The sequence below is a fragment of the Ictalurus punctatus genome, chromosome 28, assembly GCF_001660625.3.
Source record: "Ictalurus punctatus breed USDA103 chromosome 28, Coco_2.0, whole genome shotgun sequence".
In the NCBI taxonomy this organism is placed as follows: Eukaryota; Metazoa; Chordata; class Actinopteri; order Siluriformes; family Ictaluridae; genus Ictalurus; species Ictalurus punctatus.
In genome coordinates, this window is record NC_030443.2 from 9214712 (window position 1) to 9233198 (window position 18487).

Genomic DNA, 18487 nt, shown 5'->3' on the forward strand with positions numbered 1-18487 from the left:
TGTCATGAACTCCATTTCCCAGCCTGCACTATGGCCTACAAACATGGCCACCATGGACTACAATTCCCATAACACTCACACACTGACACGTTCACTCTCAGTTTCATTTTGTTCATGCACACCTGCAACTAATTCACAGCACAAACACACACACATAACAAAAGGACTTTCATTCCACTCACTCATTGTGAAGTTTACACTCCATTCCTTGCATTTGTGACTATACCAAGCCTGTTATACAGTGCATCTGGAAAGTATTCACAGCGCTTCACTTTTCCCACATTTTGTTATGTTACAGCCTTATTCCAAAATGGTTTAAATTCATTATTTTCCTCAAATTTCTACAAACAATACCCCATAATGACAACATGAAAGAAGTTTGTTTGGAATCTTTGCAAATTTATTAAAAATAAAAAACAAACAAACAAAAAAAGCACATTTACATAAGTATTCACAGCCTTTGCTCAATACTTTCTTGAAGCACCTTTGGCACCAATTACAGCCTCAGGTCTTTTTGAGAATGATGCTACAAGCTTGGCACACCTATTTTTGGGCAGTTTCTCCCATTCTTCTTTGCAGGGCCTCTCAAGCTCCATCAGGTTGGATGGGGAGCATCGGTGCACAGCCATTTTCAGATCTCTCCAGAGATGTTCAATCGGGTTCAAGTCTGGGCCACTCAAAGACATTCACAGAGTTGTCCTGAAGCCACTCCTTTGTTATCTTGGCAGTGTGCTTAGGGTGGCTGTCCCATTGGAAGATGAACCTTTGCCCCAGTCTGAGGTCCAGAGCGCTCTGGAGCAGGTTTTCATCAAGGAGGTCTCTAAACATTGCTGCATTCATCTTTTCTTCAATGCTGACTAGTCTCCCAGTTCCTGCCGCTGAAAAACGTCCCCAAATGATGCTGCCACCACCATGCTTCACTGAAGGGATGGTATTGGCCAGGTAATGAGTGGTGCCTGGTTTCCTCCAGACATGACGCTTGATATTCAGGCCAAAGAGTTCAATCTTTGTCTTGGTCTGAGTGTCCTTCAGGTGCCTTTTGGCAAACTCCAGACGGGCCGTCATGTGCCTTTTACTGAGGAGTGGCTTCCATCTGGCCACTCTACCATTCAGGCCTGATTGATGGAGTTCTGCTGAATTGGTTGTTCTTCTGGAAGGTTCTCCTCTCTCCACAGAGAGACACTGGAGCTCTGTCAGACTGATCATCGGGTTTCTGGTCACCTCCTCGACTAAGACCCTTCTCCCCTGATCGCTTAGTTTGGCCGGGCAGCCAGCTCTAGGAAGAGTCCTGCTGGTTCCAGACTTCTTGCATTTATGGATGATGGAGGCCACTGTGCTCATTGGGACCTTCAATGCTGCAGAAATGTTTTTGTACCCTTCCCAGATCTGTGCCTCGATACAATCCTGTCTCAGAGGTCTCAAGACAATTCCTTGGACTTCATGGTTTGGTTTGTGCTCTGACATGCATTAACTGTGGGACCTTATATAGACCGGTGTGTGCCTTTCCGAATCGTGTACAATCAATTGAATTTACCACAGGTGGACTCCAAACAAAAGATGTAGAAACATCTCAAGGATGATCAGTGGAAACAGGATGCACCTGAGCTCAATTTTGAGTGTCATAGCAAAGGCTGTGAATACTTACAGTGAGGGAAAAAAGTATTTGATCCCCTGCTGATTTTGTATGTTTGCCCACTGACAAAGAAATGATCATTCTATAATTTTAATGGTAGATTTATTTGAACAGTGAGAGACAGAATAACAACAAAAAAAATCCAGAAAAACGCATGTCAAAAATGTTATAAATTGATTTGCATTTTAATGAGGGAAATATGTATTTGACCCCTCTGCAAAACATGACTTAGTACTTGGTGGCAAAACCCTTGTTGGCAATCACAGAGGTAAGACGTTTCTTGTAGTTGGCCACCAGGTTTGCACACATCTCAGGAGGGATTTTGTCCCACTCCTCTTTGCAGATCTTCTCCAAGTCATTAATTTTTCAAGGCTGACGTTTGGCAACTTGAACCTTCAGCTCCCTCCACAGATTTTCTATGGGATTAAGGTCTGGAGACTGGCTAGGCCACTCCAGGACCTTAATGTGCTTCTTCTTGAGCCACTCCTTTGTTGCCTTGGCCGTATGTTTTGGGTCATCGTCATGCTGGAATACCCATCCACGACCCATTTTCAATGCCCTGGCTGAGGGAAGGAGGTTCTCACCCAAGATTTGACAGTACATGGCCCCGTCCATCGTCCCTTTGATGCAGTGAAGTTGTCCTGTCCCCTTAGCAGAAAAACACCCCCAAAGCATAATGTTTCTACCTCCATGTTTGACGGTGGAGATGGTGTTCTTGGGGTCATAGGCAGCATTCCTCCTCCTCCAAACACGGCCAGTTGAGTTGATGCCAAAGAGCTCCATTTTGGTCTCATCTGACCACAACACTTTCACCCAGTTGTCCTCTGAATCATTCAGATGTTCATTGGCAAACTTCAGACGGGCATGTATATGTGCTTTCTTGAGCAGGGGGACCTTGTGGGCGCTGCAGGATTTCAGTCCTTCACGGCGTAGTGTGTACCAATTGTTTTCTTGGTGACTATGGTCCCAGCTGCCTTGAGATCATTGACAAGATCCTCCTGTGTAGTTTTGGGCTGATTCCTCAGTGTTCTCATGATCATTGCAACTCCACGTGGTGAGATCTTGCATGGAGCCCCAGGCCGAGGGAGATCGACAGTTCTTTTGTGTTTCTTCCATTTGCGAATAATCGCACCAATTGTTGTCACCTTCTCACCAAGCTGCTTGGCAATGGTCTTGTAGCCCATTCCAGACTTGTGTAGGTCTACAATCTTGTCCCTGACATCCTTGGAGAGCTCTTTGGTCTTGGCCATGGTGGAGAGTTTGGAATCTGATTGATTGATTGCTTCTGTGGACAGGTGTCTTTTATACAGGTAACAAACTGAGATTAGGAGCACTCCCTTTTAGAGTGTGCTCCTAATCTCAGCTCGTTACCTGTATAAAAGACACCTGGGAGCCAGAAATCTTTCTGATTGAGAGGGGGTCAAATACTTATTTCCCTCATTAAAATGCAAATCAATTTATAACATTTTTGACATGTGTTTTTCTGGATTTTCTTGTTGTTATTCTGTCTCTCACTGTTCAAATAAATCTACCATTAAAATTAGAGACCGATCATTTCTTTGTCAGTGGGCAAACGTACAAAATCAGTAGGGGATCAAATACTTTTTTCCCTCACTGTATGTATATGTGCTTTTTAAAAAAAATATTTTTAATAAATTTTCAAAGATTTCAAACAAACTTCTTTCACGTTATCATTATTGGGTATTGTTTGTAGAATTTTGAGGAAACTAATTAATTTAATCCATTTTGGAATAAGGCTGTAACATAACAAAATGTGGGAAAAGTGAAGCGCTGCGAATAGTTTCCGGATGCACTCTGTCTCTGCTCGTGTTTCTGTTATTGACCTTGTTTTGCCAAGTGTTTTCTGATATTGTCCTGCCTCTGATATCCTATTTGTTGATCGCCTGACCAACAAGCATGTATTTGCAACTGTCTGCCCGTTCCATCACATGACATTAGGATGAAGCTGTTACTGATGAATGAATGAATGAATTCAAATTAGTATGTGAATGTTAATTTAATACATCAGAATGACACTGGACCTTATCTGACATTACATTTAATCCATATTTTATATACATACATACATACATATACATATATATATATGTGTGTGTGTGTGTGTATGTATATATATATATATATATATATATATATATATATATATATATATATACACACACACACACACACACATACACACACACACACACACATACATACATACATATATCACACACACACACGCATATACACACACGCACACATACATTTCTGCGTGTGTTTCACAGTGATAAAGGTAATTTATTGCTATTCTACATCTAATATGTCCCCTGAATAAAGTACATACTTTGCTTTTTAGACAGGTCAGTAGACATGACAATTAAATAACATTCAGGTCTCCAGAATTGAAAAGATCAAAAGTAACAGATAAATTACTAAGTCAATTCTACAAGCGATTCATCACAGATCTGCAAGGTGGTGCTTGCAAAGTCTATTTATGTCTAAATGTCAAGAGACAACTGTCCATGGACTTAAGCATGCCACACCTAAAACTCAATTAATTTACTCTGTGATTATACTGTATATTAGTTGATGATACCTCAGAACAGCAACAGTACTTAGCCAAGTTAATTCTATATTTTAAGTGCAAAAATAACCCATTTACCTTTGTGTTAAGCTTTAGCTTAATAGTTATCATTGGTGCCTTGGAATATCAGGTGAAATATCAGTTGCTGATAGGGCATCATTTGCATAGACTTGTTGTGTCCACATTTAAGAACCGGATGTGCATCCTCGTCTCAATTTCTATTCCTTTCAGAATCTGATTTGAAAACAAATGGATTATTATGTTTTATATGTTCATAACGTCATTACCTGATAGACAAATCTTTAAAAATATATTACATAGCCTAGATGTATTGAGTTACAATAAGGTATAGTTTTACTGAAACTGTATATGTGTCACTGAACCAAACATATAGACAAACCTTAACGAAATGCTCAAATGTGATCCCCTCATAAAATTCATCTGGACCCTGTAAAAGAAGAAATTACTCTTACACTGTACACCTGACATTAGTTAGCAACTTGTTAACACATACTGTGTAGTAGCGTAGAGCAGGGGTATCAAACAAAGGTTGAAGGTTCTAATTAAGGACACTAAATGAATTTAAAGTCCATTAAGAAGTGACAGAACCAAACAGCTAGTCTGTGTTATTCTAGTAGGAAGAAACTAGATAAATTAGTCCTAACTTTGTGACAAAAAGTGCAATCATATGTAATTCTTCATTAGCAAGCTACAAATTAACAAATAATTCCAATTAAGTTAATTTCCCAATTGAGTCCATGTCAAATGTCATCTCAGTTGAACCCGTTTCAGTTGCAAATTTTAACACTACCAATGTGCCAGTTACCAAAGATTAGCTTGACACCCAGTGTAGAGTGTAAAGAGCCTACCATGTGACCCACTGAAATGCTAGCAACCTCCAGCATGGCAGCATCAGCAATGCCCTTGGCTGTCTCCCTTCCGAGTGATCCACTTCTGGAGAGCAGCTCCTCCACCACCTACAGCAGGCCAATATGTTGTAAGTTACTGCACACCACACCTGCTATTTTTATAGAATCTTGATAAATATTGATGTCCTTACTGATTTCTTTTCTGGGCTGAACTGAATAACTCAATTCAAAATACTAAGACTGAACAGTTCAATACAATTTGTATAACGTATAAGTGTGCAATGCAATAAGAAATGGAGTGACAGCCCATCTGGCATGAATTCTCAAGCCTTGTACCCCGTGTTGCTGGGACTGACCAGGACAGTGGAACCTAACACTAACCTAGCATCTAGTAAATCAACTGATCCTGAAAGATCAGCCTTTTTTTGTTACTACATCACTGAACCACTTGTGTATTTTATGAAGTGTCACATATGTCCTGTGCTTAACAAATATAGAATTTATATGCCTTACATGTTTGTATTCCTCCAGTGTTATGGTCCCATCATTGTCAGTATCATGCATGTTAAACAGGACTGTCAGGGGAGAGAGAAAAAAAAAAAAAAAAAAAAAAAAGAGTGCATAAATTATTAATCTGGATTGTAGCAGCAGAGTGAAGTGTTTAATAAACAGTGCACAGTGCCAATAACCAGATTAGGGTTTTAAATAACACACTTGTATTTAAGCTTGATTCAATTATATTTTCTATATACAAAAACATATCTCACACAATATTTGTTTCCTAGACCTTTCTACATCAAAGTATGGTACTACTGAAAAGCCCAATCTGACATCAGTTATCAATCAGATGGGGAGAGGGAAATCCTTATTCTGCATTGTTGCCATCATTTTTATCTGATTTCAAAGATTAATTTATTGTATTCTTACAACGCAGTTTTGTCCTCCTTATCTCTTCTCTCTGCTCCTCTGTCATGTGCACTGAAGGAGCTCTGAAGTAAGACATGACAATGAGGAACTCCTCAAAGCCAATTTCTTGAACTGAGCCTTCACCTCCTTTCTGGAAGTTTCTGTTGAGTCAAAGCTTATGAGTATGAATGGCTTACAAGGCTAAAAAAAAAAAAAAAATGCATGTGACATGATTGTACAGTGACTTCTGCTGTTATAATCAGTGATTTTTAGGGATGCACCGAATGTTCGGCAACCGAAATTATTTGGCCGAAAATAGCAAAAAAAGCACTTTCGGTGTTCGGTGAAAAGGCCGAATAAATTTGACCAAACAATGACGTGTTTGATGACGCGCCAAATAGCCTAGCAATCAAAGTGAGATGCACGAATTTCACGACCTCCACTTCCGGCAGCGCGCTCGGAGCGATGAGGGGACGCGTACATGCACGAGCAACGTACACGAGCGCATGCTCTTCGGATGTTGATAACCATGACATCGTTTACTGTGGACACGTGCGTTTGTTTTGTTTCCGTTCCGGAGTATTCTGTCACGTCGTGAGACGTAAGGGTACGGAAGAGAGTATGGAAGCAGGTAAAGACGTATTTATTTAAAGAGAACATAACCTTAACAACATATCTAACTATACTATATCAACTATAATTCTCCGCAAGGTGTACAAGGACACGAGCAGTATATATCTTTTTAATGCGCTTTTTTGTTGTAGGCTACAGAGTGTTACATTCTTTCAGCAGTCAGTTATAGGCCTAACATAGGCTATTTAAGGGGGATCAAAGATGACCACATAAAAATATTTTTATTTTACTCATTTATTTATTTAAAGTTATTTTGTGCCTTGTTGGTAGCCTATGCCTGCTGGAATGAAAAAAAAAATGTTCAGTGTTAAATATTTTGAAATTGTAGTTTTTGTAATTGATTTTTTTCTTTGAAAAGCAAGAGAAAATATTAAAAAGCACATTTTGATTATTTAATTTATGCAATGGTGAAAATAATGGTAAAATAAATGGAAAAAACATGTTCGTTATTCGGCCAAGTTTTTCATTATATTCGGTTTTGGCTTCGGCCAAGAATTTTCATTTCTGTGCATCCCTAGTAATTTTTGCAGAGGTTAGCAGTTTTGAAACTGAAACAATTGAGTATAAACCCTTCAGTGCCCTTTCCAAAACCACAGCTCAAAATACATGCACATTACCCTGGCCAGAAAGAAATGCTAGTACAAGAGGCAGTGCATCCTGATCTGACATGTCTGACACAAAAGCAGAGACGGCACCATATGCTGATTGGTTGGACGTTGGTGGTGCAGAAGATTTGCTTTTCCCCCCTCCCATTCATAGTCTGGCACACCACAGAGGTTGGAATTTCTCCTCTGATCGTATAGTTTATTATGTTGCCAGAATGTTCTAACTTTAAAAAAAAAAAAAAAAAAGTTCACACTACCCCCAAGTTCACTATTCACCCCAATGTTTAAAAAAGTTATGTAAGCCTCAAAAATCAGACTTCAATGCAGTGAATGGTCCAAAAGAAGTGTTAGACTGAGTAAATTTAACTGATCTTAAAACAAGACTAAAACTTAACAAAGTCATGGACACCATTAATAAGTGAATAACTAACCCACAATTTTACTCATCACTGACCTTCTGTCAAAGAAAGCAGCTACAATCTGGGATCGAATTGGGTTGCTTGCTAGGTCTGGAAGTGTGTTGAGATCATCTTTCCTTTAAACAGAACCATATAGATATGAAAAGGGATCATTTAGCTGTGGCATAATAAATTATATACTGTCATAATGAATTGTGTCTTTACTATATATACACATACGCACAACATACAGTATATCATCTATGTAGTTGAATGATTTCAATATGTACCAAGCTACAAAGAACACAAGAAGAGTAAAACTAGTATTGTATCCAGGAGAATGGAATTCTGCACCATACTTAGAACTTGGCCATGAAAAATGTTCATTATATATAAAACAAAATTGAAAATGATTTGTCATTGAGCAAAATTAGGACAGGGTTGTGTATAACCTACCGTAGCGCATCGTCATTGTGGCTTAACTGCTTGAAGCGATTATGAAGTATCTTGATCTGCTCCAATGAAACTGAAGGAAAAATGAAAGCACAACAGCAGTATTTATCATTTGGGTTATACGCAGAGGGGCAGTTTTACAAAACAAAACCTTAAAATTTATATATTATTCAAGCTATATCCCAAATTGACTATTAATGAATATATACTCTAAAACATGCTAGGTTATTTTTTTCTGCCCAAATGCTGGTGTAAGGCTGGTGACAAGATGTCTGAACCTAGAGAGAACTACTCTCTGAGAACAAAGAACTGCTATGAGAACAAACACTCAACCTGTCTCTCTCTCGCAGAATTAGCATCTCCATTTGAATTAACACATCATACTGAGTAGAGACTAGGAAATCATCACTACACTGTTCCCTCCTTCCTCTCCTCACACCCTTCTCTCTCTGTGTGTCGAGATCACCCCAAACACACCCAAAGTCTATATACATTACATAACATGTTTTAATGAGAATCAGATGTCAACTATACATGTTTACTGTATTATACAAAAGGTCTCAGTGCGACTGGAAAATATGGTCTCATTCCTTCAGCAACAGTTAAAATGTTACATGCCATTAAAGGCAAACCCTCCCAAGGTCTCTCACTCAAATTACCTCCTGTATGTAAATAAGGTACATCCTTCCACAACCATCAAATTATAATCACAAACAACACCATTTGGTGGACCACAGAACATCTGGGTATTTAGGGGAGAGCTTGCCAAAGATTCGGGGAGTCTGTAGACAGATCTCCCACATGATCACTGTGTGTAGTTTTTCTCTAACAGGTATGTAAGTGTTGTCTCTCTTATGTTGTATTATTATGTTTTAAATTAGATTGTAATGCAATGTTGAATGTAATTCTTTCTTATTATAATCAATAGTAGTATTGGATTTGGATGTTTTCATACCTGGTTAAATAAATTATTAGACTTGATTATATTCTGACTTATTCTGAAATTATTGTCTCTAGTATGTTACGTTAAGTCCTTGTTACAGCAAATCTGCGACCAGGTTAGTACAGGCTAACAGTCTGGCATTAAGTTAAGTGTACAGGTTCGATAGGAAATGTCTGTTTAGGACAACATAAAGTTGATCGACCAAGCCTAAATAGGATGAAGTCTAAACCTCTGATTACTGTAATATTCTTCTAGCTAATGTGTATGTAGGAAACTATGGCATGATTACATAAAGCTAATTTTACTCCGATATTATTGGTCTATCTTTGTAGATTTTAGTGGTCATCACCTCTGGCTAGAAATAATGTTACTGTAATTAAGTGTTACTAACTAAGGGAACTAAGAGACCAGGCTAATGACTTGGCTCTAGTTAAGTGTACTTAGTATGTACAGGCTCGATATGAAATACACGTTTAGAACAACATAAAGTTGATCGACCAAGTCTAAATAGGGGGAAATCTAAACCTCTGGTTATTGTAATCTTTCTCTAGTTAACGTGTTCATAGGAAACTATGGCATGATTATATAAATCTAATTTTACTTAGATATTCTAATACTATAACTAAGTGTTACTATCAAAGGGGACTAAATAAAGTACTATTTAGGAAAGGGTAAGCATGGGGCAGTCGTCTAAATAGTATTAGTCAATTATCTCTCGCTAATGACCAAGACTGGCAAGTTTGTGACCATGAGATTCGCGTACACGACCGGCGCGAGACTCGACACGGAATCCGAATGTACGAGCACAGTTTAAAGTAAATTAGAATTAATCTCATTAATTACTTACTACTAGAATTAATAAATTAGAATTAATCAAGTATAGAAGATCAAAAGTATCAAAATACAAATGACTAAGAAATAAATACAACATTGAGGTTTTTACAATTGGAGTCAGATTTAATTTAAGAGAGAGTCAAGCAGAATTGGAATGACAAATTTAAATGTATTCACATAACTTCAAAAACACAGGAACACATGGGAATCCTTCTACCACGTCATTGGATACCTTTGTTGGACCAGTGAGTGGACCCCTACACTGGGTTGAGCCTTTTGGGTAATTTAACTGGATTATTTTCTCAGTCTTGGGTAGTTTTTGGATAGTTTTGTGTAACCCAACCATTGGGTTAATGGCTGGGTCATTTTCACTGACAGTTGAATCAATGCACCCCTCCCCCAGCCCGAACCATCAGCCCAGCCCCTTCGGTCAAATTAACTCAGCGTGGACTGTTTAAATTTGCCTCAGGTGGAGATAGAGGTTTTTGATGTGAGGAAATTAAATGACCACAGGTAAGTTAGCGTTCATCACTATTTAGCGTTAATGCTGCTGAAAAATGCCTGGCCGAGTTTGTGATATTTAGGCAGGGAGCTCTCGAAAATGTATTCATTGGAAAACAGTAACTCCGTGAGTGATAATTAACTTTACCTATTGCGACGGCTTCAAAAATGAATATAATGTACTGCTTCCTCAGTGTTGGCGCTACACTACTAGTGTCATGTGCTTATGTTGGCTGTGAAATATGGACTGAGGTTATTCTGCAATTCTCTGGGTCTGCATCTTATCCCAGGCTCTGAGTTAGGGTTAGCTAGCTGGATGCGGTCACCAGCAGGGATGAGTGATGCTAACCTAGATGCTCACCTGAGTTGATAACATTACATTAACATACAGCTCACGGTAATGTTAGATATTACCATTACTTTTTTGAAAGTTAACAATAATGTAGCATTACAGCTATTCACCATGATGTAATACAGAGAGTGGGTTAATGTTAACTACATTTAGCAACTGTTTTGGCAATTATTAATTAACATTAATAGGATGGGTTAGGGCCATGTTTCTTCATGTATTCAGTGAATGTTAATGCTGGTTAACAGGTGCAGACAGTCAGTGGCTAACAGAACTTAGCTAGCTCTGTAATGTTGAGGCCAAAAGTTCTTCACAAGATTAACATGACAAAAAGACAGTATGGGTTTTAAGTTGTAACACTTTCCACTATCCCTGTAATGTAGGTTATGCAGAAAAATTGGCAGTGTGGTGATAAAGGCAGAAAACTCAGCTAGATTTTCCTGGTGAGTCTACAGCACCATTTTGATAATTAGGAGAGTGGAGGTTACATTTCCAAAATTACACAATTTGGTATTCTGTAATGCAATTTCTCAATTGAAGCCCAAAAGCATTTGTCCATATTTTGTAGCGAACAACTAACCAACACTCTTTTTGCTCTTTTATAGTTTTTCAAATGTAAAGGAATATGACTCTTTCTTCCTAGATGGCCAAGAGATTTGTAAGAAGATGCATAAACTCCAAATCTTACATCTGTCAAATGTTTAAATGATTTTAATAAATGTCACCTGAATTTCATGCAATTGTTTGCTTATTTTGTGAGCATTTTAGTAGAAATTTAGCATACAAACATATTGCATTTTAGGATAATTGTAGGAAAAAAGTATAAGCAACACATCACTGTGTTATTTGTGTGTTATTTTGAACACATCTTTGTGTCGAAATGTTTAACATACAGCATGTGGTAAATGTATTAACACACTTACTGTATTAAAAGCAACACAAAAAGTGTTGTCCTTAACTAGACAGGTAGGTGTGTTAAAAATTAATACATGAATGAGTGAAGATTCGGATCAATATATTTATCCATAAAACCATTACTGTACACTAGAAAAAGCAAAAACGTGTGATAACAGTCCAGTTTACATGACACTAATGCACTGCTATCTTCGTTGGCTTTGGGTTATTTGTAATGCCCACTGTATTGTAAGTTGGTTACTCGTTTTTTTTTTGTATATTTCAAACGTCTCCTTTGATTAAGTCAGTTACTTCAAATTCTACAGTGCATCCGGAAAGTAGAGACGCTAAATGGTGTTTATATATACAGTGCATCCGGAAAGTATTCACAGCTCTTCACTTTTTCCACATTTTGTTATGTTACAGCCTTATTCCAAAATGGATTAAATTCATTATTTTCCTCAAAATTCTACAAACAATACCCCATAATGACAACATGAAAGAAGTTTGTTTGAAATCTTTGCAAATTTATTAAAAATAAAAAACAAGAAAAAAAGCACATGTACATAAGTATTCACAGCCTGAAGCACCTTTGGCACCAATTACAGCCTCAAGTCTTTTTGAGTATGATGCTACAAACTTGGCACACCTATTTTTGGGCAGTTTCTCCCATTCATCTTTGAAGGACCTCTCAAGCTCCATCAGGTTGGATGGGGAGCATCGGTGCACTGCCATTTTCAGATCTCTCCAGAGATGTTCAATTGGGTTCAAGTCTGGGCTCTGGCTGGGTCACTCAAGGACATTCACAGAGTTGTCCTGTAGCCACTCCTTTGTTATCTTGGCTTGTGCTTAGGGTCATTGTCCTGTTGGAAGATGAACCTTCGCCCCAGTCTGAGGTCCAGAGCGCACTGGAGCAGGTTTTCATCAAGGATGTCGTTGTACATTGCTGCATTGATCAGCAACATTGCTGTACATTGCTTTCCCTTGATCCTGACTAGTCTCCCAGTTCCTGCCGCTGAAAAACATCCCCACAGCATGATGCTGCCACCAGCATGCTTCACTGAAGGGATGGTATTGGCCAGGTGATGACTGGTGCCTGGTTTCCTCCAGACATGATGCTTGCCATTCAGGCCAAAGAGTTCAATCTTTGTCTTGGTCTGAGCGTCCTTCAGGTGCCTTTTGGCAAACTCCAGACGGGCCGTCATGTGCCTTTTACTGAGGAGTGGCTTCTGTCTGGCCATTTTACCATACAGGCCTGATTGGTGGAGTGCTGCAGAGATGGGTGTTCTTCTGGAAGGTTCTCCTCTCTCCACAGAGACACGCTGGAGCTCTGTCAGAGTGACCATCGGGTTTTTGGTCACCTCCCCGACTAAGGCCCTTCTCCCCCAATCGCTCAGTTTGGCCGGGCAGCCAGCTCTAGAAAGAGTCCTGCTGGTTCCAGACTTCTTCCATTTACGGATGATGGAGGCCACTGTGCTCATTGGGACCTTCAATGTTGCAGAAATGTTTATGTACCCTTCCCCAGATCTGTGCCTCAATACAATCCTGTCTCTGAGGTCTACAGACAATTCCTTGGACTTCATGGCTTGGTTTGTGATCTGACATGCATTATTAACTGTGGGACCATATATAGACAGGTGTGTGGCTTTCCAAATCATGTTCAATCAACTGAATTTACCACAGGTGGACTCCAATCTAGTTGTAGAAACATCACAAGGATGATCAGTGGAAAGAGGATGCACCTGAGCTCAATTTTGAGTGTCATAGCAAAGGCTGTGAATACTTATGTACATGTGCTTTTTTTTTTTTTTTTTTTTTTTTTTTAATAGATTTGCAAAGATTTCAAACAAACTTCTTTCACGTTATCATTATGGGGTATTGTTTGTAGAATTTTGAGGAAAATAATTAATTTAAACCATTTTGGAATAAGGCTGTAACATAACAAAATGTGGAAAAAGTGAAGAGCTGTGAATACTTTCCGGATGCACTGTATATATAAATACCATTTAGCGGCTCTAGCAATACATTTCTAAACACGTTCTTGTGTATAAATAAAGGAAATACCATGTTGACATTTGTGTATAATGTGCTATATTTGACATTTTCAAAGGGTAAATATAACCCTGAAAATATTAACTCATTTATGAAATACAATTAACCCAGCATTTTTGTAAAAATTAAAAAACATCCTTTGGGTTGGAAAAACAACCCATTTGCTGAGTTAAAATTAAGAACCCAACTTGATGGGTTAGTTTAACCCAAAATGTGTTCTGTCCTATATTTACCCAGCCGTTGGGCTAAAAATAACCCAATTTGGTGTGTACAGGTATTCTATTATTGTGTTGTTTATAACAAAATACCATCTGCTATTTTCTGTAGAACCTCAATAAATATACTAATTGAAAAAGAAACACAAGAGCTTATTGCTTGTGTAGTATAAGCCTTTAAGCATTGTGCCTTTCCAGTCACACAAAAGCTCAACTTGGTCCAGAGGGAACAAGGTCTCATTTATGGATCAGGTTAGCTTTAAACAGCTATTAAATTAAAATCATTGTAGAACAAATGCCACAGTTTACTGCATATCCCATAGTGTCTAAAATATCATGAGAAACAAGAGAGCAGTTGGCATATAATGTAAAGTCAGTTCACTGTGCTATAGCTTCAGACAGTTTTAGCAGACTGTCAAGATGGCTGAGCACCTTTTTGTCTGTTCACCATTCTGACCCCAGAGGATCTGTGAGACATCCTGAATCACAACATCAGGTAGCGATGTGACCCTTTGCCTGCAAATGGCCAGTAATTTCAGGCTTTTCTGCAGGAAAGGGGAAAATGTCACAGTTGCACATTCTAAGGTAACAAAAATGGTTGTTGACAAAATGACTGCAGCATGACTCCAGTTAAATGAGAATGGTCTAAATCTACATCCAGATTTATGTAAAGCTGCTTTGTGACAATGTCTGATGTTCAAATGCACTATAGAAATAGAATTGAACTGTTCCTTGTTTACTGTTACCAGTTATATGGTTTTAATTATTTCCTGTTATTGTTTACATTTGCTGGAATGAACTAGAGTGTAATTGCAGTTCAAAAAGTGTTACTTTTGTATTCTATTTGAAAAGTATTGTTTTCTGAAGGTATTGTTTGACAAATTCATAATACATAATGTAGTAATGCTAAGTATTTTTTTTGTGGTAGTAGGGACCTGGAGCGTTTCTCATCATTTTCATACGTCATGCCACACAGGCGAATTTTTAAACACACCTGACACCTGATTGTTAAGCTTTATAAATAGTTCCTAAAAGAACTGTAGGCTGTGTTGTGTCTCCGAAACATAGCAAAAACAGGAGAGAAATCAAACAATTTCATCGCGCAAAACCACCTTCACCATATATTTTTTTAACGGTTTTACTTACAGCCTGTCTTCTCAGACAAAACCCGAAAGTGATGATCTTCCGGTACGGAATGAAAAGCCCCCATAATAGCAGGAATGCTCCCTCACGGATCTGTGTTTTGCTGTCAGAAGTGATCTACAGAGAACATCCGCTGGTTTTAGTTTCCTACAAGGCAAATGCAAATTTGAACCAAGCGAGTACGTCATTTCCCCGCGGTCCTAGTGCTTCAAGCGCATCCGTTGCGCTGTAACTCCTGGCAACGCTCACTATCTGCTCTATACGTGCATGAAAACACTGCGCATGCGCGGTGCAAATCTATGTACCTACTTTTTTTTTTGTGTGTACACTGATACTCTGGTACATCGTGGTTACAAAATGGATTATTTATTAGGCTGTCGGTGGTTTTAAACCGTTGCAATAACCATTAAAACAGGCAACTTAACTTGTATTTAAGCAAACACACCAGATTTCCTTTTCAGTGTTCTCAATTTTTATAGGTAAGCTATGTAATACTTAGTGAGCTTTTTTTTTTTTGGCTTTTTCTTTCTTTCTTTCTTTCTTTCTTTCTTTCTTTCTTTCTTTCTTTCTTAAAACAAATGGTGCAGAACAAATTGTAAGTCTTAGAGACATGAAACCAGGTCAACAAGCAGTACTCCTTCACACTACTCAAGTAAGCAAGATGGCCCCAATCGACCCAGTCGTGGCACTAGAGCTCAAGTGTTTACATTTTGGTCTATATATCATGAACTGTGAGTCCTTCTTTGGGTTCTCTCAAACAACAAAGCCTCATGACCCATTTAGCTCTGCCCACTTTGATTTTTGCTAATTTGCTTAATATGCAAAACCTACTTTTGCAAACTAGTCCTAGGATTTGGGGCAAATATTCACAATATTGATGTCAAACTACTCAGTAGACTAGGAACCTGAATAATTATCAAAATTATGTTGACATTTGTAAACACCACACGCCACACGTCAATCAATTCTGAGGAGGCTAGAGCTAGTTTACTTAAATAGCTGTAATTCATGCTTAGCATATGGATTTGAACAAAACTGGAAATACAAGTTCAGTACAAAGTTCTGAGGGTGTCTGCAAAGGTTGGGGTGTGGTTATACATAGGGGGTGGAGTTTAAGTTCAAATAGCTGTTTTCTGAAGAACAGTAAGGCCCATCAAGCTGGAATTTGGTAGAGTGCATCTATATGCTAATCTGAAGGGGGATTTTTCATGATCCCTAATTACTGAAAAAAACATGGCTGCCATCGGCCAATCAGGATTTAGCAGGAATTTTACAAGGTTCTCATTATGATATTGTCATGAAACTTGAATGGTAGATTTGATGAGGGGTCTACTAGTAGCTCATGCAGACTGACTTAAATTGGCCACTGGGGGGTGCTATTCATAGGGGTTGGAGTTAAGTTCATATAACAGTTTCTCAGGAACCAAGAGTCCAGCTGAGCTAAAATTTGGTGTGCTGCATCAATGCTGCTAATCTGTAACTGGATTTTGAATCATCACTGAATTCCATCAAAACCATGGCCAATGTCAGCTTTCGACAGGCATTTAAAACAACTAGCATGACTTGATAAGTATATTCCTGTATGGTCTTTTTATGGTTCTATGTATCTTGGCAAGAACTGGCTACTGGGGGCACTATTTGTGAGGAGTGCTTGGGACCAGCTGAAGTCTCAGGTACCTTCACACCAATTTTGGTGTACAGCACTCAAGCCCTCTAGTGCCACGAATCAGACAAATTTGCATATATGTTTACAATAATAACTCTACAATGCAATGTTGTAGAAATGTGATTTCACTTTCCTCTTTGGGTAAAGCTAATTTTAATTGACACCATGATGTCAATTACCACTGAATTGGATTTTCCAATTTTTGGCGGTGCAGAGAATGTGTGCCAAAAAATGAAAAAGGCTTTGCTAGCTGACGCCACAAAGTGTGCTAAAATAACGGATTTATGCAGTCTGCAGGGGGTGATGTGGCGAAGAGGCAGAAACATCAAAGTGAAGCAAGCAAGGAGCGGGTGCTTTGTCATGCTTACATGCTATTTGCTGTGAACTAGCTAAATGAATTAACTAAAGACCAAAATGTTTTTGTTAACCTTGGGGTTTGAATGCTTATGCTAGAATCAGACAGTGCTGCAGGTTTGATCATTTCCAAGCTTTAACTAGTCAGACTCAGTGCACAAATGTTTAGAGAAGTTTATGCTAAATATGTGTTTAAAAAATGGTCATCAACTTTGAGTGTAAATGGATAAAATAAAGTTTTTTTTTGCATTATAGCATATAAAGCATATACTATTTGATAGCCAGCCCAGCAATTAAAAATTATTTGTTAAATACTTTACAATCTAAACAAACAGGTGAACATGGCTCTGAACAAGAAAGGGAAAGGATACAATTAAAGGTGCCCTATTGAATGTTATTGTGTGACTGTGATCATTCATATGATCAGGTTGAACTACTTCATTCAAGTTATTTATTGTTGCAGTACAAGAAATAGAATGAATGTCAAGTATGTGGCATAATACACCACATAGGTATTTATGTCAAGGTTGAACTATTCTTCATGAATTTAATGAACACAGCAATATTTATTTGATGCTCATGTCAGACAGTCCAAATTATGCATTTTTAACAAACAAGTGAACCTGAGTCAGACAGGGAATGTTCTGAGGAAGTCTTTGCAGGGACCTTTATGGAGACAGGTGTGTGTGTGACGACCAGCCAGTACAACTGAATAATAGAGTTTAAAAGTAATTGAAGCATAGATGTGTTTTGCGCTCTTATGTGGTCTGACTGATTGAATACAACTAATTACTGGTAATCTGGAAAATTCAGATGCAGAATCAGAAAGGGAGAGGTTGAGGCCAAGAAAACAGCTGTGGGAGAAAGAAGAGAGGGAGACAAGGGCTCAGAAGGCAATGATGAGGAGAATACAGATTATAATTTTTCACACAACTTCATTCAAAAGAGCTGTGATTTTTATAAACTTTCCATCCAAAACAAGATGATCAAGAAACATGTTTTGTCAGTTCAAATTTGGTGTATCCAATTGAGGCCACTTGACAGCAAATTCCCAGGCTGCTTCTTTTATTTTTGTTATATGGGATGGTTCGTCCATAACGTGCAAACAAATTTGATGGCAAACTGCCAAAATGGAAGTGAAGGCATATCTCAGCAATATGGAGTGTCAAATGTAAAAAGTTGAATACTCTTTTCTCTCTGACTTTCTTTGAACATTTGAGGCCATTCTGATACATTTAGTAAGCAAAGTGTCCCGAACATTCATCTAACTGCAAATTTAAAATGTAATTTTCAAACATAAAAATAAAAAGTATCTAGAACACTGAAAAAACAGCATTTGTTACCTGTCCCCACTCTCTAAAACTACACTTTATCATTAAATATAATGATTATAATCCTTCAGAAATCTTTTTTTTAATGCATTGTTGTGTGACTCCATGTCTCATCTAT

General features: G+C 38.2%; 1 protein-coding gene across 2 annotated transcripts in view; it reads right to left on the bottom strand.

The window, feature by feature from the left end:
* tescb (tescalcin b) overlaps window positions 1-15246 on the bottom strand; it is a 30165-nt gene extending 14919 nt beyond the window's left edge. Inside the window, exons 1-8 of one of the 2 annotated variants that reach the window (XR_008393682.1) lie at window positions 15022-15246; window positions 8091-8160; window positions 7691-7771; window positions 6020-6159; window positions 5606-5667; window positions 5093-5200; window positions 4624-4671; window positions 4302-4457 (exon numbers count right to left, since the gene is read on the bottom strand). Coding sequence is in view for 1 of the 2 variants with exons in the window: in NM_001200678.2 (NP_001187607.1) it covers window positions 4380-4457; window positions 4624-4671; window positions 5093-5200; window positions 5606-5667; window positions 6020-6095 (372 nt within the window). In the remaining variant the exon portion in view is untranslated. 2 annotated transcript variants of the gene reach the window in all.
* Window positions 15247-18487: the final 3241 nt, after the last annotated feature.